The 22,769-nt window shown below is 33.0% G+C and overlaps 1 protein-coding gene and 1 pseudogene across 7 annotated transcripts; both read right to left on the reverse strand.

The window, feature by feature from the left end:
• Positions 1 to 6,959: 6,959 nt before the first annotated feature.
• LOC114270260 (putative flavin-containing monooxygenase 1) lies at positions 6,960 to 12,119 on the reverse strand. 6 transcript variants are annotated; one of them, XM_028211707.2, is made up of 6 exons: positions 10,702 to 12,119; positions 9,625 to 9,862; positions 9,082 to 9,257; positions 8,625 to 8,983; positions 7,491 to 7,870; positions 6,960 to 7,252 (listed from the first exon to the last, which is right to left on the reverse strand). In XM_028211707.2, the coding sequence occupies exons 1-5, from the start codon at positions 11,134 to 11,136 to the stop codon at positions 7,519 to 7,521; spliced, it is 1,560 nt and encodes a 519-aa protein (XP_028067508.2). In that variant the 5' UTR covers positions 11,137 to 12,119; the 3' UTR covers positions 6,960 to 7,252; positions 7,491 to 7,518. The 6 variants fall into 6 exon arrangements, with proteins under 6 accessions (XP_028067508.2, XP_082723967.1, XP_082723965.1 ...); XM_082867841.1 differs by having other exon boundaries at positions 9,763 to 9,862; positions 10,702 to 11,136; XM_082867839.1 differs by lacking the exon at positions 6,960 to 7,252 and having other exon boundaries at positions 7,318 to 7,870; positions 10,702 to 11,592; positions 11,727 to 11,963.
• LOC114270262 (putative flavin-containing monooxygenase 1) lies at positions 10,975 to 19,350 on the reverse strand (annotated as a pseudogene). Its single transcript, XR_014328577.1, has 5 exons — positions 17,808 to 19,350; positions 13,889 to 14,126; positions 13,380 to 13,555; positions 12,913 to 13,270; positions 10,975 to 12,119 (listed from the first exon to the last, which is right to left on the reverse strand). The product of XR_014328577.1 is annotated as a putative flavin-containing monooxygenase 1 (transcript).
• Positions 19,351 to 22,769: the final 3,419 nt, after the last annotated feature.

Below are 22,769 nucleotides of genomic sequence, written 5' to 3' on the forward strand. Positions count from 1 at the left end.
GGATTTGGAATAGTTTTTCCAGAAGCATCAATGATTTCTGAAGATAGACATGGATGAGATCCATTTACATGATCAAGAAATCCAAACACTCTAAGCACATTTGTCATCTGCGATTTCCATATGAGAAAATTGTTTGACTCAAGCTTCACTGTGATAAGAGAATTGAAATTCGAAATTAGATTTGGAGATAACGAAGCATCTGCCATTGAAAGGTTGTGGATCTTGCTCACGAGAGCTTAATGCTTTGATACCATATTAAGAATCTTAAACTCATTTTCATTGAAACAGATATGTAGCTTACATGTGGTTTTATACTGTAAACAAAATATCTAAACTATACAAAATATCTAATCTAAACTAATTCTCAACAAACTAACTAACTCACTAACTTATTGTATAACAAACTAACTAACCACCACAACTAATTCCATTGTAGCATGTCATTGGAATACTAGGCATACAGATTGGAGAAGCTGTAACAGACAGAGGCAGCAGTGATGATGAAAGCTGAGTACTGGGAGAAGATGTGCTGTGAGAAGATGATGCTGTGATAATACACTTAAAAAAAATTAAAATTTTGTGACCAAAAGATTGTGTATTCATTTTTTTAGACAAAGGTTACTTCTATATATAATTATTAAATTTATTTAAATATATAACAAAGTTTATAATAAGAAAAATTATCAAAATAATCCAAACTCAAGTAATAAATAAAAAAAATCAACAAATTGTAACAAAATATCACTTAAATATCATAATTTTTGCTATTTTAATTGCAAAATTGCCAATTAAACTTGTATAATACTTTTCAACAGATAAAATTGTTAATCCATTCAATTTTATTTTATTTTTTTTTATTTTTTTTTTGGGCATAGTTGACCAGAAGTAAACGTTAATCAACTTTAAATTTAAAAAGTATTTTTTTCTTCATAAACAATTATAACTAGTATAATTAATTATATTCTATACACAGTTCATGTAATTGAGAAACTACCATCTTTAATTTTAAACAATTCACCATATAAATCTGCTTTTTTATTTTTATTTTTTAAGTAAAACAATCATCTATTAATTTTAAATAATTCACCACTGCAACCATTTTTTAGTTTTAAATTTTCATCAAACTTTGTTGAGGCCTTTTAAATTTAAATTTTTTTTTTTTTTTTTTTTTTTTTTAACAAACAGAATAGCTAAAACAAATTTGGGTCCCTTTTTCTTTCATCAATTTTTTAGGCCCAAAGCATTTGTTGGCTTTGGTTTGGGACAAAGCCGGCTCTCGTTGGACACTTCTCAACAAATGTCTAACACTTGTCAAAATATATCATTTTTTTATTAAAAAAAAAAATTTAAACTTGAATATTTGAAGAATACACGTGTCCATCACACTTAAACACCCATGCCTATGGTTTAAACATGTATGAAACAAATTATAAGGTAAATTACACTTTCCCTTTATGTATAGTCACTTTTTTACTTTAGCCTTTAAAATTTTGTTGTCCCCGTTAATGTTTTAAATTTTTTCCAATTTTTTCTTAAAACTAATTTCTATTGAAAATTAGAAAAAAATATCATAATAACTATCACATAATATAAAAAATATATTATTATATTTAAAATATAAATAATATATAATAAAATTTTTTTGTATCACGTAACTGTTAATTATCAAATTTAAATCCCACTAAATACTCCCAAACATGCTCACCTGTAATCATAATTTAAAATTTTGACCACTCTAAAATCGTTTTACAACATCTTTCATTCCTTAAACTAAACAAACACTCGAAAGGAAACTCAAAAAGCAATTGAACTCTACAGATCATTAGCACTCACTCATTTTATGGATAAATCACCACAAAATAACACGATCTAATACATTCAACATGCACACACATATAATATGTATACCAATATCTACTGAGAGCTGTTATTAACATCTCATAAATTATTTTAGACTTTTAATTTTTAGTCTTTTTTTTAATTACAATAATAATCTCAAATAAAATTATTAAAAATGATATCATTAATTTTGGAACATTCCATCTCACAATTAAACTTACGCACCCAATTAATTAAGATTTATGAGAGCACTCACCTCCATCACCACTCATCCATCTTCTCCAAATCCCACCTTCAAAACCTACCTACCCTTAAAATCTTGAAAACCCTTTGGCGGTAATATTCTAGCAATAACGATAGCAACCATTTGATTATCAACACTTCTCTGGCAATGAGAATGAGTGAAAGTTTTTCTGGCAATCACAACTCCATAAGACGACAGGAGACAACAATAAAAGCTTGGAGGAGGTTCATAATTTCAATATTGTTCTTAACTCAGAGAATATTGGCCTTGTAAAGATAAGTTTGTTGAAAAAAAAATAGCAAAAATAATAAAATATGTTCGTCATTTTTTTGAGACTGAACTCTTGAATATTTGACTGAAATTCGGGAATACAGGCTCGAATATTGTTTATTTGTTCGGGGACTGGTAGTTGAACATTTATTATTTGTTTGGAAACAGGTAACCGAACATTATTCATAGGTTCAGACTTGTTTTCTTCTTCGTGAGCTTTGTTAGGGTTTTTTTGAAAGTGGGATTTTTTTGGGGTGTAGGGGTGTGGGGAGTGTGCATTCAATAAGTGGAATGTTTTCACAAAGATAATTTTGGTATTGTTTGGAGGAAAAAGAAATTTTAAGGATTTCAAAATTTATAAGTGAGGGTTCAAAAAAATAGGGATCTAAAATAATTCATGGGTCGCTAATAGCACCACTTTATCTACTACTGCAATTGTAGCCATTCACATAACAATTAAGTAGTTATTTGAGATGTGCTATATAAGTGTACTTTTTAACTTTTTGGTTAAAAAAGTAGAGAAAATATGTATGTTTGGTATAACTTTTTGATTTTTTTCAAAAAAATATATAATAAAATATTATAGTGAAATCAAAATAATCATTTTACCTTTTTGACTTTTTAACTTTTGAGTAGTTGAATTCAAAAGGTAAAATAATAATTTTACCTTAATGACTTCTCCCGCAAGCTATCCTTGAATAATATAAACTTTTTAATTTTTAAACTTTTTGAACTTTTTGACTTTTTAATTTTTTTTAATTTATCCCTAACAAGGCCTAAGTTTTAAAGTATACATTGATATGGGCAATATACTGTTGTATCCCCCACAAAAGAAAATAAGGAAGCGAGACTTGGCTTGCTTGGGAATAGTTTTTTAAAGTAATTTTTTAATTTTTTAATTAAAATATGATATAAAAAAAGTTAGTATATTTAGAATGACATTTTAATTTTTTATAAAAAGATGTGCAAAAAATAGAGAGAAAATAAAATCTTTAATTTTTGTAGTATAAGTTACGAACTTTTTTATTTTTTTAATAATTTTTTAACTTTTAAATTAAAAATTAATATTGTCAAGCGAAATCTCAAGTTCGTTATGAGCCTAACCCACCATTTATTTACAAAGTAAAACTCAAATTCATGGATTACAGAGAAAGAAAAATAAAATTTTACATTGATGTTTTAACCTAACAAAAATAGTGGATCAGTGACTCATCTACATGAAGCGGCAGAAAGAAAAATGCTTGGGAGCACTAATTAGTGCTCCCACTAATTAGGTGGCAGTGGGTCCCGCCATTAATGATGTGATGTTTTAGTCTTGGAGTTGTATTTTTTTTTTTTTTTTTTACTTTTTTAATGCATTAGTGCTATTAGTGGTGATGTTTTTAGTGGGATGAATCATTGTTGCGGCAGAAAATACATCGATGTTAGGATAACAAAACGTAATTCAGTTGGTGCGATTGCGAACACAGAAATCTCAACTATTTGGTGTGATTAGGAATAAAGAAATTGAATGAATTAGTATTTTCCTTTGACTGATTCTTTGATGTTGTATTTGGTTGGGTGATTTAGAAAGAGATTTGGAAAGAGAAAGGAAAAGGTAGGTGAAATATGAATAAAATATATCTATATTTTGTAAATTTCACACACACTTTTCTTTTCTTTTTCCAAAGGGTAATGCTAGGGACACCAAATTTTCTACCAAACAAATGACCAAATGTCTCACATGGGTGTGGGGTCCGCAATTTTGTGGGCCCCACACCCATGTGAGACATTTGGTCATTTATTTGGTAAAAAATTTGGGACCTCTAGCATTTTCCTTTTCCAAATCTCTTCCTAAATCTATCACTAAACACATGAATGAAGTTATGGAAGTGGATGTGTGTAAATAATTGTTTAAAATTGCATGGGAATGTGTGTGTTGTTTGTACAAAAATATTTTGAAGCTCTAAAACATGAGCTCTAAATGAGCTCTAGGGGTGAGTTCCATTCCTTTGATGTGATATTTTGATTTTGATTTTTTTTATTTTTATTGCATCATTAAAACTCTTTAGAGTTTAAAATTTAGAATTCCCTATCATTGTTGTTGTTATCTTAATGCACGGTTTTGGAGCTGTGGTTCTGTTTTGTAACTCCATTGCTTTGCCTCAGCCAGTTGCCACTATTTACCATTCAATGCCATTATTTATGTATTTTTTATTCAGTGGTACTATATGTACCAATTAATATATACATTAGTATTCTAACTAATATTATATCATTATTACTAATCTCACCTATTATACAAATTATAAATATCCAAAGCCTCTAAAATTATGTCACATCATCTGTTAGTATATTAGTTAGTACATTAATTGATACATATAATATTATTTATTTTTATTTTCAAAGAGGAGGATGACAATTTAAACTCGGTCCGACGGGACCTAGCCCCTCGATCCCAATTAAAATAGTTTTTTTCTTGAAAATATCCTTGATGGGTTGGAGATAGTATTTGAAAATGAATCATCGACAATTTTCTGGCTAGGGATGGGTGATAGGTTCCCCGGCCCCGTCCCTGTTTTCGCCCCAAACTAAAATTACTATTATACCCCTCTATATATATATTAGTTAACTTAGCTAATAATGTTAATTGTGTATGTCACTTTGCAAAATTCACAAATAGTGTTTTTTTTTAAAGCAAAAAATACGTGTTGTTTGGATTTTTTTTTGTGGTGTGGGTATTGTTTTGTATCTTGTTTGTCATGTTACTGTTGTTTGGATGCTTATGTTTGAACATTGCTGGATTATGCTTTTATATATATTATTTTTATTTGCCTCAAATAATTAAATAAATAAACAAAATGGGATATGCAAAATTCAAAAAAAAAAAAAAAAAAGGTCGTGAATTTTTTGGGGTCGGGAAAACTCGATCCCTGTTAGGGGTAGGGGACGGGGACGGGGATGGGGACGGGGGCGGGGGTGGGGGTGGGGGGGAGTAATGGGTTCATTGTCGATCATTGGGGGCGGGGTCGGAGAATTTTATACCTTCAGAGATCAAGAACGGGGAGTGTAACCATTGTTGGAGTTATGTGGTCCCATTTGTTGTTTATGTTTTTTTTTTAATTTATTTTAATATTTGTGGTTGCAGCAATTGGTGAATTAGTTAATAAGATAAAAAGTCATATCGAACTCATAATCATTTCATTTCTTATCTCATAAATATTACATCTAATTACAAAAAAAAAATCTAACCTACTTTCCAACCACAAATATTTTAACTTATTAAAATAACTAACTTCTCGAGCGAGGTTGCAAGTGTATCAAAAATAAAATGTGCTATAGCAAGGAAGCAAGCATTTGATGAAATTGAGGGGACCATTGCTGAGCAATGTACTAGACCATGGGATTACTCGGGAAGTTATTCGTTGATCTTGGGATACAATCATGTGGAGTTTTACGTGTGTTTTGATTAGTGAAGAGAGTAGAATTTACGATTTTGTATTAAATAATTAAAGAGCATAAAGAGACATGATAATTTATAATTAGTCAGAAATCATAACTATCTAATGTCTCTAAACCAACCAATAATTTTGGGGAATTACTCTGTTGAGTTGACAAGAACCAATCAAAGAAGTCATGTTGACATTAAGTGTGAAGACCTCAAGTGGAGATTTAGCCTAGGTTAATGTATATATGCCTTGTTGCAATGGAAATAAAAAAAAAAAAAAAAATTATTTGATAATCAAGAGACATAACCTAACAATATTTTTCACCAATCACCAAATACTATGTTGTTGTTTCCTATGACCCCACATAAAATTGTAAGCCCACTAACTAATCACAACACTCTGGGTTCGTTTGGCAAGAAGAGTTTGGAATTTTTTTGGCTATTTTAGCCACAAAAGATAAAATAGACTATTTTAACCACAAAAAACAAAACATCACATCCAACCCATAATCATTACACTCTTCTCTCACAAAAAAAGTCAAAAAAGTCAAAAAGTCAAAAAGTCCTTCCCAAACCAAGCTTTTTAGCCCAGGCTAAAATATACAAAAAAGTCAAAAAACTAAAAAACCAACCCACTTCCCAAACGGAGGCTCTAATAGTTAAATGTGAACCAAGTTTATACAGAATTTGGTTGAAGATAATGGACCTATTGAAGAACCTTTTTTTTTTCTTTTTTTTCTTTTTTTGAGAACCAAAACAAACCACAAGATAATATATTAAGGTCTCGTTTGAGAAGTGACTATTTTAGTAAGCTTTTTGATCTTTTAGTTATTTTAGTAGGCTATTTTAATTTGTGTGTTTGGAAAGTTAGATTAAATTTTTGGGTTGATTGTTATATTGAAAAATGTGTTTGAAATGATATTTAAATTGAAATGACAAATTTGCCCCTGACTTTATTTTTTCCAAAATTATTATATAGGGATAATATCATAATTTAACCTGTCTACAGCCTACACTGTTGGTGGCAGTGTAGGCTGCGCTGCTACAGCAGCCGTTGCTTTTTGACTTTTTTTTTTTTCTTTTCCTTTTTTTTTTGAAAATCAATGGTTGGTGAGGCTTTTTAGCTATTTTCCCATTTGAGGCTAAAATAGCCTCTTTCAAGGCTTCCCAAACACCTCCTAAGTAGGAAAATTGTTTATAAATTTGGCCAAGTCATGTGATGGTTTAACATCCTGTCACCGGACCTTACAAATACATAGATAATCAAAAGACCTACTAGCCATCTTTATATCAGCTATAATAGTACTAATAGACCAAGCATCCACTAAAAGCTTGGAATCCGTCCAAATGCAGATTTGCAGAAGATTACACTCTTTTGCCCATTGGATTGCTCGATTACATGCCACAAGTTCCATTGTAAATAGAGAATCAAGATTACGCTCTATTGAAGAACCATTTACCACACTCAATTCCTGCCAAACAACCAGATTTATTTATTGTAAAAATCATTAGAAAAAGCAGAAAAAAGCAAGACATGTACTAAACAAAGTAACCTTTTTGATAACTTATTTTTAACCAATCAGTTAGTTTTTTAGCTAACTTGCCATTTTTTACAATATTCTCTACCACGTATTTGAAAATGCGATAAAAAAATTACTCTAATCTTATTGTTCAAATAAATGACTTTCAGCTAATGTATAACCATGTCACCTTCTGGTTATTTTTTGATCCACTTAGATCACTGAGGTTCGAGTCCTACATAGTCTGTTGGTCCATGCGGTTCAAACAACTCTGCAAACAAACCCTTCTTTCTTCTCAGTCTACATCCAATATCTCTGCACAATTGATCATTGTACCATGTATGTAGAGCACCAATGCAAGATCTTCTGTAAAGCTCGCCTGCATACCGCTTCATGTAGTTTTCCCACATCGTCACTTCTCTCTCCATCGCCGTTATGCTCGGCAATTCAAACGTTCTGTTGAGAAAATGTGCCAACCACTGACATCTAATCTCCGAGGTGTATATATTTGAGAAGCTCTCTGAAAATCCGATTATCGCCAATTGTGGTATCCGTGGATGAATGATTTGTCTGCAACAACAGGAAAAGTTGATATTAAAATGATCTCTAACAGATTGTGCTATTTTAATCATGTCAATGTTATATTTTAGAACATTACAATGTTAAAATGTCATATTTTGTGAGTCGCTCAAACAGTGCATATTCTGTGGGTGTCTGGGGAATGAGTCTTTATGTAAGTTTTTTTTAGTTATAGGGTATTATTGGAGAAATTTTTTTTTGTGTTTGGGATAATAGTTGGATTTTTTTGTGATTAGATGTGATGTTTGTGAGAAAAAAAATAAAATTATTATAGGGTTGGATGTGATATTTTGTTTGGATGTATTTTTTTTTATTTTACAAAAAGTTTGTCTTTTTGTCAAAAAAATCAAAAAAAAACCCAAGTTCAAGACTTCCCAAACGATTCAGTTTGTACCCTATGATGTAATGTATTCGCAGTTTCTTCACAATAAACTTTTAATTAAAATTTTGTAATAAAATAAATAATGTTTATAAAACTACTGTTCATTAGCTTAATTCAAATTTTACATTAGTTAAGATTTTATTGTCAATATTTTACATCACAGTTATTTTAATATCAACAGTTAATAACTTTTTTTCTCTTATAAAAAAATATTGATTTTACTTTATGTTTGAACTTTATAATATATATATATATATATATATATAACATGATGTGTTATTTTTTTGGAGGCAATATAGTAAATTTTAAAAAATGCTAAAATTTGACATCACCAAAATTAGAAGTCCAAGTTGTTGGAAAGACCTGTATAGAGGAACCGTGGAGGTTGGTGACCCCATTATCCAATTTTGAAAGGTTGGAGAATGAAACATATTTTTGAGCTTCTCATCACCTTTGTATCCAGTGGCAAGAATTACAAGGTCGGTTTTTAGAGGCTCAACTTCTTCGTCAATAATCAAACCTTCTCTACAGAAGCCAACACTTTGCGATTTCATTAAAATGATACTCCCTTCTTCCACTTTGCCGTAGAAGTTTTCAGGCAGCATAAGTATTTGACAAGAGGAAACACCTTGAAGAAAGCTGTGTTTCGGTATCATCCCATACTTCTTCAAGGGAAGTTTCCATCTAAGATAGCTCTCTACAAATTTTGAGACGCCCCATCTCTGAAAACACGTGCAAAAATAAAACAAAACAAAACAAATGGTTTACCCTGTTACTGAGAAGGTATGCAAACTATAGGATGAGTGTGTTACCAAATTACCAGAGGTGAAAGTAGACTAGCCAAGATGCTTTGAAGAAATGTTTCACCGGGCTTATGAACCAATAGCTCAGCAAAGCGATTGAAGTATAAGAATGCCAAATTCAATCCCCATATATAGCCAGTGGGAAACATCCACTGGGTACTCCTTTGAATCATCGTGCACGGATAATCAACTCCTAATAAAGGAAAAAGAAAGAAAACATGATTTGTTGCCTTCGCTTCGACAGTGAAATTTGAAAATAAGACCATTTGGGAAGCATCCTGTGGAAGAATTGAGTTTTGATGACTACTAGGATCGTAGCACATTTAACACTCAAAACTTGTAAAAAAATTCTCATATAAAATTAATAAAGGAAATTAGTAGTAGGTAGTTTCTGTTTGAATTTGCCTATGATAGATATCAAACAACAACCCCCCCCCCCCCCCCTCTTTCACTTTCCTTCAAATTTAGTGAACACGGAAAATTGAAATTTTCCTCTATATTCAGTAAAATTTCATCGTCCAAAGTCAGTGAAAGTTCGCTATTTTGATAATCTCACGCACCATTTGCATTTGCACATTCTGCTGCTATGTCCACGGCAGATTTCTGTGAACCAATGATTGCAATTCTCTTTCCTTTAATTAATTCAGCTGCTTTCGCATTGTCCATAGCAGAATAGTCCATGGAATGCATCACCTTACCAGTGTATACTTCTGGGCCATACTGTGGATGGAACTCTGGGATGTTTGGCAGACCGCTGAATCGTCCGATGCAAAGAATCACAAACTCAAATTGGTACTCCTAGTACACAAAATAACGATATCATAACCTTTCCAATGTAGTAAATTCTATGGGAATGAAAAAAAAATCGATAGATTTTCCTCTCACATTATTTGTCCAAGTCTGATATACCAATTTACATTATGAATATGATTAGAATGTGTTAGCAAATAATGCGATACATCATAAATGAGCTTGTGTCATGAAAATTGAGTGCAAACAAAAGTGAAAAGGAAAAGACCTGTTTGGTTGTATTTTCATCTTTTAGAAACAAATAGAAAACTTGTTTGGCGAATTGTTTCTGATAGCTGTTTTCGGGATAATTTTTTGAATACAACCCACTACTTAAGAAACAACAAAAAAAGTTGTTTTTGAATTTTTCAAAACCCTTATTTGCAAAAAAAAAAAAAAAAAAAAAAAAGAAAACGGAGTGGGTATTTACAAAACTTTCATTATTTTTATTGCGAAAACATGAAAAACGGAAACAAGGAAAACAAAAACACGACCAAACAGAAAACAAAATTGAAAAGCAAAGGACTTGTTTGATTGTGTATTCGCTTTCTGTTTTCATTTTCCAAGACACATGAAACTTGTTTGGCGAACTGTTTCTGAAAACTGCTTTTCGAATAATTTTTCAAAAACATCCCACTTTTCAAGAAACACCAAAAAAGTTGTTTTCGAATTTTCAAAGCACATTTTCGAACTTTTCATTGTTTTTTTCCTCAACAACACAAAAAACAAAAACAAGGAAAGCGAAAACATGACCGAACAGGCCCAAATGCCATTTCAAGAGTCATGAGTTTCATTTCATTAAACACAAAAGTAAATATAAAAGCGAAAAGATTAGCTAGTGAACATACCTCAGTGGAGAACTTTTCGGTGTGCTCGACAATCAAGTGCCATTTCCCCTTAGAACCAAATGGCTTCCCTGTTCCACCCCAAAGATCCCATCGCTGTAACTCTTCATCAGACTCACCCACATAGTCTATACTAATGACCTTTGACTTGAATTTGATATAAGGAAAAATTCCAAAATGCTGAGCATAGGATTCAAAATAATCCATAACTTCAGTGTTACTAGGAAAAACTTGTACAGAAGAAGGCCATGGGAAATCAGAAAACTGATAAGCTTCTTTGTCGTTTTGGAGTTTGGTGGACTCAATAGTTTGAGCCCAGAGTCCTCCAATGCCTGCCTGAGCTTCAAAGACCACCGGTTGAAAGCCCTTCTCTAGAGTGTACCTGCAAGCGAGGAGGCCACTCATCCCGGCTCCAACGATTGCCACCCGGTTTTCCATTGCTCAAGTTTTGAAGTTTGGAGAGTGAATGTGGATTTTGTCAATCTTGGGATGTACAAGTTGATGATGATAACCAAGGCACCAATCTTGAATTTGATCAAGTCAAAACCAACCAAAAGTTTCAAAATAGTGCAGCAACCAAGGCACCAATCTTGAATTTGACCGAGTCAAAACCAACCAAAAGTTTCAAAACAATGCAGAAACCAAGGCACCAATCTTGAATTTGATCGAGTCAAAACCAACCAAAAGTTTCAAAACAGTGCAGCAACCAAGGCACCAATCTTGAATTTGACTATACACAGCAACAAACAACACCAATTGAAACCCACCAATTTGAGTTATACACCAAGCACTCTCACCAAAAAGGAATTGCTGTTGCTGCTCCACTCCCGAACACACAAAACAATATATATATATATATATATTGTTAAATCTTGGACTTGCTTTATCAAAACCCTAGTTGTTATCAAGCTGAATTAGGACTCCACAAATTAGATATAATATATAAAAATATATTATAACTAATACTAAACCAAATTAAACTCTTTTAATAAACCAATTGGGTCTCAAACTCCAATAAAGAGACATACCCCAACAATTTTGTCAACTTGCAACAGTTGTTGATCTACATTTATTAGTGCCTAGTGAGTCCAACATAGTCGAAAGGTCCATACGGTTCAAAAAACTCCGCAAAAATACCCTTCTTTCTTCTGGTTTCACATCCCATGTCTCGGCACAACTGATCGTTGTACCATATCAGGATAGCAATACATGATCTCGAATAAGACTTGCTGGCATATCTCTCCATGTAATTTTCCCATTGTTCAATTTCATTTTCCATTGCTCTAATGCTAGGCAATTCAAAGGTTTGACAGAGCAAATGTGTTAGCCATTGACACCGGATTTCAGACCCTTGCAGATTTGAAAGAGTCTCCGGATATCCTACTATTGCCAAACTTGGAATTCGAGGCTGAATGATCTGTCTGCAATAACAAAAAAGACTTTACTTGTGATTGGGAAAAAAAAAAAATGCAATAGTGAGTCTAATGGTTTTGTTATAGATAATATAATTGAGCAACAAAATTTCACTTCCTTTACATCAAAACAGCCTAAATATTTCAGTTTCTTAAGAAATTGAAATGAAACATTAGTCAAATATCAAAATTGTAATGATTCCACTGAAACATAGTGTTTCGGCGAACATACTGAAACAATGAATTGTTTCGGCACCTATTAGGAATACCCAACAATGGCTATTTCTATTTGTCTCTTTTTGTCAAAACAAAATATATGAGAAGAACGCCAAATCTTAAACTTATTATAGGATTTGAGAAGCTAAAAAGGAGAATAGGAGAGATAGAAAGGAGAGGATGAAACGAGCATGATTGAGTCACTTATTCTATTTCTTTGTTACTGCGAAACACTTCTTTTATGTTTTTTCTTTTTTCAATATATAAGACTATTGAAAATTTTCATTTTTCTAATGTTTTTCTTACAATGGCAAACCCCTTCCCTAGTTAGGAATTTATACCTTTGGTTTATATGTTTCTAATATTCATAAATCTAGAACATTATTTAATTATTGAGAATGTATTAACATATATATAGGTTTTAGTTTTTCACCAAACATTTTCTTACATAGCCAAATTCTCTTGTCATTTCTCTTATGATTCTGAAACGCTGTTTCTAAGCTAACCGAAACAAAGTCTTGATACTTGAATATAATGAAGAAAACTTATGGGAAGTAGAAATTGAAATCGATCTCATGGAGAGAACCTGTAGAGAGGAACTTGAGTGGTTGTTGGCCCCTTTATGAATTTTTGAAAGGTTGGAGAAGTGAACATATTTTTGAGCTTCTCATCTCCTTTGAAGCCAGTGGCAAGAATCACAAGGTCTGTTTTTAGAGGCTTGACTTCCCCATCAATAATTAAACCTTCTGAGCAGAAGCTCATGCTTTGAGATTTCTTCAATACGATGCTTCCTTCTTCCACCTTCTGTAGAAGTTATCGGGCAATAATGGGACTTGACACGAAGAAAACTGCTCGAGAAAGCTATGTTTTGGTACCGTTTTGTACTTTTTCGACGGAAGTTCCCAGGTAAGATAGCTCTCAACGAGTTTTGATGTTGCCCATCTCTGAAAAAATGAAATATAAACAAACAAAATAAGCAAAAAATAGAAGAAAAACATTATTTAACTTATTTTCAAATGGCTATGCATGTTTTTAATAGAAGAGGGAGGTTACCAAAGGCGAAAGAAGGGTGGCCAAGAAACTGTGCAGCAATGTTTCGCTAGGCGTATGAACCGTCAATTCTGAGAAGCGGCTTAAGAAGAAGAAATCAATATTGAATTTTGAGGAATAACTGCTTGGGACCATCCAGTAAACAGTCCTTTGAATCATTGTGCAAGGGTGGTCAAGTCCTAATAAGAGTTTCCAATATGAAAAACATCAACAAAAAAGAAAACACAAAAACAATTCACGCTGTTTGGTTTTGTTTTTAGAATCTGTTTTCTGAATTTTTTTTTTTTTAAAAACTAGTCATTAAAATTCAAGGATTCTTGAACAAATTAAAATAATAAAAAAAAAATTCAAGAATCTGTTTTTCAAAAGTTTCTCACAAGTCATTAATAATCTCTAGAATGAGTTAAAGAGTTCTTGAATTTAATTGAAGTAATAGGAGGGTGAAACATTTGCAAAATATTTTAGATTACTAGAATGCATTTGGAAGATAGATACCATTTATGGGACTGTACCATTTACATTTGCACATTCTGCAGCTATGTCCAATGCAGATTTTTGAGAACCGATGATTGCAATTCTCTTTCCTTTAACTAATTCCGACACATTTTCATTGTCCATGGCACAGTAGTCCATCGAATGCACCACCTTGCCCTTGTATACTTGTGGACCATGGTCTGGAGGGAACTCTGGGATGTTTGGCAAACCGCTATATTTTCCAATGCAAAGAATCACAAACTCATATTGGTACTCCTACAACAAAATCATTATCTTAAAAGCTTTCAAAATGAAGTGATTAGTATTCAAAATCAAAATCAAAATACGATGCTTGTTTCTTCATTCCTCTGCCAAATATGGCTTTGTTTCTCTTTCCCTTTTGCATATAAAACAAGAACTGAGGAAACATTCAATCTGGTTGGTTTAAATATATATATATTGTAAGAATTTATGTATTATTGATTGATTTATTGATATCCATTACAATGAATCATGATTCCTATATATAGAAGAGGGTGAGTGTGTAGTAGGTAAGGAGTAGGTGAAGTGGAGGTGGTAGTGGTGTAGTGGGTTAGGTTTAGTGGAGTAGGTGAGGTGATAGTGGTGTAGTGGGTTAGGTTTAGTGGAGTAGGTTTAAGTGGGTGAAGTAGGTGGAGAGTAGGTGGATTTTAACAGCCCCCCGCAAACTCAAGGGGGATAGGAACTAACCAACTTGAGTTTGGAGAGAGTAATAAAACAAGAAAATACAGAAAAATAAAAGAGGATAAGAGACACTGTATGGTCGTGTCAGACCATTGGTGAAGACACTGGATGGTGGTGTCATAACGTTGTAGAGGACACTGTATGGGGGTGTCATAACCATGTAGAGGACACTGTATGGTGGTGTCATAACGGTGTAGAAGACACTGGATGATTGTGTCAGACCAATGTAGAAGACAGTTTATGGGGTCATGTCGGACCGTTGTAGCAGACAATGTTGTGACAGTTGTTGTGACAGTTTACAGAGTCTTGCTGGACCCTTGTAGAAACTAACCGGAATCAATGTCGGGACAGTTTACAGAGTCTTGTCGGACCCATAAAGGAGCTAACCGGAATCAATGTCGGGACAGTTTACAGAGTCTTGTCGGACCCATAAAGGAGCTAACCGGAATTAATGTCGGGACAGTTTACAGAGTCTTGTCGGACCCATAAAGGAGCTAACCGGAATCAATGTCGAGACAGTTTACAGAGTCTTGTCGGACCCATGAAGGAGCTAACCGGAATCAATGTCGGAACAGTTTACAGAGTCTTGTCGGACCCCTAAAAAGTCGCACCCTCAAAAGGTGTGCCCAATCTTTCAAAAAGGCATGCCATCAAAAGGCGTGCCCAATCCATAAAAAGACGTGCCATCAAAAGTTGCGCCCTCAAAAGGCGCGCCCACTTCATCAAAAGTCGTGCCCGACAGAAAGCGTCGAGCCATCAAAAGGTGAGCCGGAGACGCGGCGAGGCACGTGAGCGACAGTGCGCGTGTCGGCCTCTTCGTCATGTTCTATATAAATCAATGCGGAGGCTGAGGCAGAAAACCTGCTAAAAACTTTTGAAAAACTCTTCCTTGCCTGAGAGAGAAACTCTGTAATACTCTGTAACCAACCCGTCTCTGAAACACTCAGCAACATGGCCTCTTCTTCCCGTCCAGCTACCCAAAACATGGTCTCCTCTTCCCGTGGTCTGCTCACGCTCTTTCCAGAACTGAACGAGCCCACAAGAGAAATAACTGGTGCGGTGGCCAGTGAACCTCAACCAAACACCTCTGGTTTTGCTCCGTTGAACTTTCCGATGCGGTCGGTGGAGCAAAAAATGGCGGTGCAAACTGATATTGAGGCCAATCAGTATACTCTGAAGTCATGTGTGGAAACCATGACTGCGGTCACAAACTTGTCGCACCGGCTGCAGAGCAGGACAAATGAGGTGCAACAGTTAAACTCCCAGCTGGCTCTGCTCCAACGCATGTATAAGGATGCGCGAGCAGAGATAAGTGTGCTAAAGACAGAAAACAAGGAGCTGAAGCGGAAGGCCACCGTGATGTTCCGATTTGGAGGTCCACCATATGCTGTAGTGGAGGAGCAGGGAGGAGGCAACTTGCTTGGTGGTCTAGGAAGCACGGAGGCAACACCGGCAAGGACCACCCAGGACGGAGGCAAGAAGAAAAGACCGGCGGCTGAGTAGAGAAGAAAAATCCCACTGTGGGTGTGGTAGTTTTGTTTTTGTTTGTGTGGGCTTTTTTTTTTTTTTTTTTTTTTTTATGTAAAAGTGTGATCGGGGTTGATCCCCTGATATGAATAAAATGACAAGGTTGTGGAATGTTGTTGGTGTTATTTTGTGGTGTTGTTTTGTTTAATAAGAAAAATAAAATAAAAGAAAATAATGGATAAAGAAAATAGAGAAAAATATTTGTGGATGAAATAAATTAAGAGAAAGGAGAGATATGATTAAAGTGGGTTTGAAAGTGGGAAAAGATGAGAGAGAGGGAGATAGAGTGGGTGCATGATGATAATGTTGGGTCCATGGAGAGAGAGAGAGAGGGATGTCCAAGAAGCTTGTGCTTTTGACAGTTACACATTACCCAAGCTGTATGTGAAGATGCATGTTACTGTCTTACACTTCTGCAGGCTTGGTATTCTTTGTGGGGCACTTGCAACACGTGACATTGAAAATTGTATTCGAAAATGATGACATCTCCAACATGAAACGTCTTGGAAGCAGCCCAGGCCTTGTAATCAATATTCCCAATGATGGTTCAACCAGCGGAGTCCCCAACCTTGTACACTGCTGCCATTGAAACCTTCAAGCCAGCAAACATGGCTACCAACAACAGAGCCACAGTTCTACACCCCACACCCAAATCCATGGCTAAGAGAGAGAGAGCAAATCGGGAAAAAAACAGCAGTGACGAGCAGAAAAGCAGCGCCAGAAACGCCAACGACGAGTAAGAGTACAACCACGGATATGTGAGAGGCGAGGTGAACGGCGATAGAGGCTAGACGATGATGCGGGTGCCGCCGCCGACATAGCGGAGGAGGGGTGTAAGAAAATGTTGAAGAAGTCAAGGTATGTGTAGAAAATAAGCGGAATAGGTTGAGGTCCGGCGGGCGGCCAAGGCGAGGTTGCCGCCCGCCGGTGAAGCGAGAAATACTAAGGTCTTAACCTTGCTCTGATACCATGTAAGAATTTATGTATTATTGATTGATTTATTGATATCCATTACAATGATTCATGATTCCTATATATAGAAGAGGGTGAGTGTGTAGTAGGTAAGGAGTAGGTGAAGTGGAGGTGGTAGTGGTGTAGTGGGTTAGGTTTAGTGGAGTAGGTGAGGTGATAGTGGTGTAGTGGGTTAGGTTTAGTGGAGTAGGTTTAAGTGGGTGAAGTAGGTGGAGAGTAGGTGGATTTTAACATATATATATATATATATATATTTAAACAAAAACAATGAAAATTTCAAAAACACCCATCATTTTTATTTGTTAAAAACAGTTTTCAAAAAATATGAAGATTTTTTTGGTGTTTTCCTTAAAAAATTGGTTAAAGAAAAAAATTCTGGACATAGTTTTTAGAAACAAATTTTCTATTTTTTTAGATGAAAAAAAAGGAACATCAAACACCCTAATTGTACTACACTTTGAATTAGGTCTTAACCATGAACATGATTTGATATATTCTCCTTGTATCGAGTGACAATGCACCCACAAAATTACACGATAATGTATAATGAGTTCATTTATGCACATACACACACACAAAAGATCCAATAGAATCAAAAGAAGAAGAAAAATATCTTCATTTTGGATATTAATCATAGGATGCAATATTTCTTCTAGCTATATTTCCTCCATAGACAAAAGTGCTTTCGATATTACAGAAAAATAAAATGTAAATTTCCAATATAATCTTGCTTACCTCTGTGCAGCATCTTATGTTGTCATGGACTTTTAGGTGCCATTTGCCTCTGGAGCTGAAGGGGTTACCCGTCCCGCCCCATAGATCCCATGATTGCATCTCTTCCTCGGAAACTCCAACATAGATCATGCTAATAACTTTGGAATAGAATCTAATATAAGGGAATAAATTGAAGTGTTGAGCATAAGATTCGATATAGTCCATTACTTGGGTGTGGCTAGGATGAAAATCTTGTACCGAAGGAGGCGACAGGAAATCAGAAAATTGGAAAGCATCTCTCGGGTTTTGGAGTTTGGTGGACTCCATGGCTTCACTCCAAACTCCTCCAATCCCAGCATGAGCTTCAAAGACAACCGGTTGAAATCCCGACTCGATAGTGCACTTGCAAGCCAGAAGGCTGCTTATTCCTGCTCCAACGATCCCCACTCGTTTCTCCATTGATCATCAACTCTTGGACTAGTCCTGAAACTAACTACTACTACTAGTACTAGTTGGCATAGGCTTTCAAAAACCTTGAAACCATTTAAGAATTAGGATGTTTTATATTGATTTTTTGGTCTTTCCAGTGACCTCTTATTATATAGTATGTTGATTACATAGAAATAATACAAAAAACATGTGAGTTTTGGCATAGAATCTATTTATCAGATCAGTCAGTTGACTCAATGAGCTGGAATAATAATGAAGTTATAATTCATTATATTAATTAATATTCATATGCTCTATTAAAATGTCAAATAGGCTGCAGAATTACTGTATGCAGAATTATTTTATTTGCCCTATAATTTTTAAAATTTTAATGTTCAAGCAAATAAAATCTGGTTTGAAACATGTGGAAGCTAAAAATTAGCAGAGCATTGTGTGGGTCGCAACTGGTAACAGCCCAATTGGGACAATAACGGTGTCCAATTTTACAGATTCATACAACATATTGATTATGCATAAAGTTAGCAGAAAAACAAAATTAAATAGATAAATCAAGAATGAAAACATTTGAAAGTAAAATTTGATAAAGTTTTTACATCATCAACAAATTTCATATTCATCATACTTGAAACCAAATATTTGAAAAGCTAGTAAAAAATGGATCAAATAATTTTAATCCCAGAAGATATAAGCTGTTGAAATTCAAGAATACATGAAAAAATTGAGCAAATTAGAGGGCTTTCTCTCTCTCTCTCTCTCTCTCTGGTTCAGTCATTTAGATGAAAATTTTGAGGTCCATTTTCCATATCCCACCTCTGGATAAGAGTAATTTAAACACCAAAACCACAAAGAAAAGGACAGAAATTGAATTAAAAAGACAAAACAACGCAGTCTTAGATAGTGTGAGAGTAGAAATATAGACCTCCTCAGTATGTTTCAATGACTATCCATTTGACTCCATGGATGCTCTTCAAAGCCATTACAGATTCTAGGGTTTCTTTTGCAGAAATACACTTGAGCCTACCCATGTGGAAATACACTTTTGCAGAAATACACTTGAGCCTACCCATGTCTCTGTTACATTCAGTGCATCTTGAAAATTTTGAGCTCTCTCTCTCTCTCTCTCTCAATGGTGATATAGGCCACCAAGGATCCTCTAGAGTTTTTTTTTCCTAAAGTTTCCTAAAGTGGTGTGTTGTATGGGTGAGATTTAATGCTAAAAAATTGATGTGACTTGTCATTAAATCTCAACCATACAACACACCACTCTAGAAAACTTTAGGGAAAAAAAACTCTAGAGGATCCTTGCTCGATATAGGCACCGTTTGGAAAGAAGAATACGGGTTTTTTTTTAATTATTTTAGTTACAAAAAACAAAATATATTATTTTAATCATAAAAAATAAAATATCATATCTAATTCATAATTGTTACACTCTTCTCTCACAAAAAAAGTCAAAAAATTAAAAAATTCTTTCCAAACTAAACTTTTTAACCCAACCTAAAATAACCAAAAAAAATCAAAAAACCAAAAAACCTATCCACCCCTAAAATGGCTCACTTGTTTATCCACAATTGTTTTTCATATGGGTTCTTGGATTTCATATAGGCAATTGGACTACATGGATGATGCTATGGGATTATTCCTTTGGAATCAATAGACATCAAGTATAACCATGTAATGACATAATTTGAGAATATTTAGGTGATCCAATTGATTTAATTATTTAATAAAATATATAATTTTATGTTTAGTTAAGAAAATTAGGATTTAAATCCACTACTCGCACAACCAACACAAGAATCTTATAATCTCCTTTTTCCTATAAAATTTAAAATAAAAAAAAAATAGAAATCGAAAAGACAAAAAATCAAAAAGAGTGGCAAACATTAGCAACCTGTAGCAATGTTTTCAAACCCGGATCGGATCGGCCGGTCGGACCGGTTGAATCAGACCTTGTTTAGGTTTGGTCAACCCTTTAAACTCGGAGTAGGAGTAAAATCAGAAAAAATCGGTGACCTAGTGGTCGAACCGGAAAAATCAGTGACCTAGACCAAGTCAAGAGGGTCGGACCCGTTTGTTTTTTCCATTTTTTTTTTTATTTAACAAATTTCTTTCTTTCTTTTTTTATATATTTATATATATATATATATATGTTTCAAAATTTTGACTAAAAATTCTTATTTCAAGAGTCTCCTCTCGCAAGGAATAGTCTCCTTGAAAGCTTGAGGAGATTATGAAAGTTTATTTTTATTTATAGGAAAAGATTTTTCAAAGAGAACTTACAAAATTTTATGTGGAATTCAATCAAATTATTTGAAACATATTGATTGGAGGGAGGGTTGAAAATTTCATTTCCCTCCAAAATTAAATCTAGCATTCAATCAATTTGTTTGGACGGAATGTCTAAAAAATTTAATTTCTTTAAAATAAATGATTTTTTTTTATCAATTATGACTTTATTAAATATTATTAATAAATACTATGCAATAATTTTTATTTTTATTTGATTATTTATATATATTTTTATTTATTTATAATTTATAGTTACATTTTTTAAATTATATAATATTAATTATGACGTCACGGTTCGACCGCTTTGACCCGACGGTTGAACTGGTGACCCGTCTACCCCGGTCCCTTTTCCAGTTCGCTCACTTGTCCGATTTTAAAAACATTGGCCCCATGGATCCCGTAAATGCATTCATCTGTTCCTCCGAGAATTTTATTTTTTTATTTTTTAAAATTATGGAATTCAATCCTAATAATATAATAAATTTTTAATTTTATTAATTTAAATTTTAATATTTTAATTTAAATTATTTTTTATTTTCATTAAATAAAATTAACGAAAAATAATATTTTAATAATTTTAATTAAAGTAAATGTATGAAAATCTCTAAAATATTTATTGAATTTAATAATTAAATATTTTTTTATCAGTTTTACTTAATAAAAATAGACAAATTATTTAGATTAAAAATAAATCAAAATATTATGATTTAAATTGATAAAATTAAAATATAAAATTTATTTTGTTATAAGAATTAAACTTTGAGATTATGTTGTTGGAGTTGTCAATAAATAATTTAACATAAATAAATAAAAGCTTTGAAGTTTAATATTATATATATGTTCTATTTTATAAATGCATCTGTTTTAATTTAAAGGAATTTATACCTTAATATTTATTTAAAATACTAATTGTTCATTGTAATTTTAAAAATTATATCATGCTCCTTAATGACGAAACATTTTAATGATTTTAGTAATATATTTCAATTAATAGTTCTAATAATTTCTCTTTTAGTAAGTGACAAAATTACATTGAACTCTCTTTTTGTAAAATTAAAAAGACTGAAACTAATATAGGTAATCTGAAGATACAAAAATAAACAAAATGGTCAAGTGCTATATATTTGTCTTTAATTTTTATGGCCATGCATTCTGAGATTTTTTTTTTTAATTTATTGAAATATGATATTATTATCAATGAAGCACAATCAAGATCAAATACGACATAAAATAAATACACAATGAATAAGCTCTACACACCATTTTGGGAACATAGCAAAAAATTACGTTTTTTGACAAAATATCCAAAAACGCAAGTGTCAAAAAGCTAGAAAATTGGTTTGGCAAGTGCTAAAAATACAGGTGTAAAATTACAAATTAGGACCTATGAAAAATAAATAAATAAATAAATAAATTTCTTATGTTAGGTGAGGGTATTTTGGTCATTTTAATTTGATTTGACATCATAAATAAATATTAAACGAAAAAGCAGAAAGTTAACTTTTTACTAACTTTTCAAATCACTTTCCAAAAAGCTAAAAAGCTTGATAAAAAATCAAAAATCAATTTTTTACCAACTTCTCAAAACACCTCTAAGTATAGAAATTCAAATCACTGTCTTCCTAAAATGCAACGATTCTAACCTACGGGCTAACCCTGTTGGTTATGGTCTTGAAAAACTTAAAAATTAATAGTAAGAAAAAATTGGCAACCCCATTGATTATGGTTTTGAAAGAATTAAAATTTAATATTAAAAGAAAATGACAACCCCATTGGTTATGGTCTTGAAAGACTTAAAAATTAATATTAAAAAAATTAACATAATTTTTAGGAAAAAAATATTACCTAAAGATAAAAAGGTTTCAAAGAATGTGGCAAAAGTATCAATTTTTTTATGCTGTGTTTGGTTGGGGTTTTTGGGGTGGGATTTGGAAAAGGAATGAGAAATGTAATCCTATTTATGTTTGGTTATAATAAAAAATATATGGGAAAAGAAAGGGGGTGAGAAATAAATAAAGAAATAGGAGACCTTTTAAGGCATCAATTCTATTTTATAACTAACACAACCAAATATAGTTGGGATTTGAAATTCTATTAATTCTTTTTCCTTTTCCTTTCATTTCCATTTCCCTTTCCATTTCTCTTCCCAAATCCCCAATCAAACACAGCGTTAGGCCGAACTTAAAAGATTGAAGATAGATGTGAGGCCTATATATAAACCCCACACTATGGATATGAGAC

Source organism: Camellia sinensis, chromosome 5, assembly GCF_055761805.1.
Source record: "Camellia sinensis isolate YWXY chromosome 5, ASM5576180v1, whole genome shotgun sequence".
Classification (NCBI taxonomy): Eukaryota; Viridiplantae; Streptophyta; class Magnoliopsida; order Ericales; family Theaceae; genus Camellia; species Camellia sinensis.

Bases quoted from the DNA above. Each gene is read 5' to 3' on its own strand.
- LOC114270260 (XM_028211707.2), bottom strand. From the start codon at position 11,136: ATGGAAAACCGGGTGGCAATCGTTGGAGCCGGGATGAGTGGCCTCCTC. The intron at 8,984-9,081 runs GTAATTTGGTAA...ACGTGTTTTCAG, and splicing joins CTAGTCTACTTTCACCTCTG to AGATGGGGCGTCTCAAAATT. The intron at 7,871-8,624 runs GTCTTTCCAACA...CTGTTGTTGCAG, and splicing joins TCCACGGTTCCTCTATACAG to ACAAATCATTCATCCACGGA.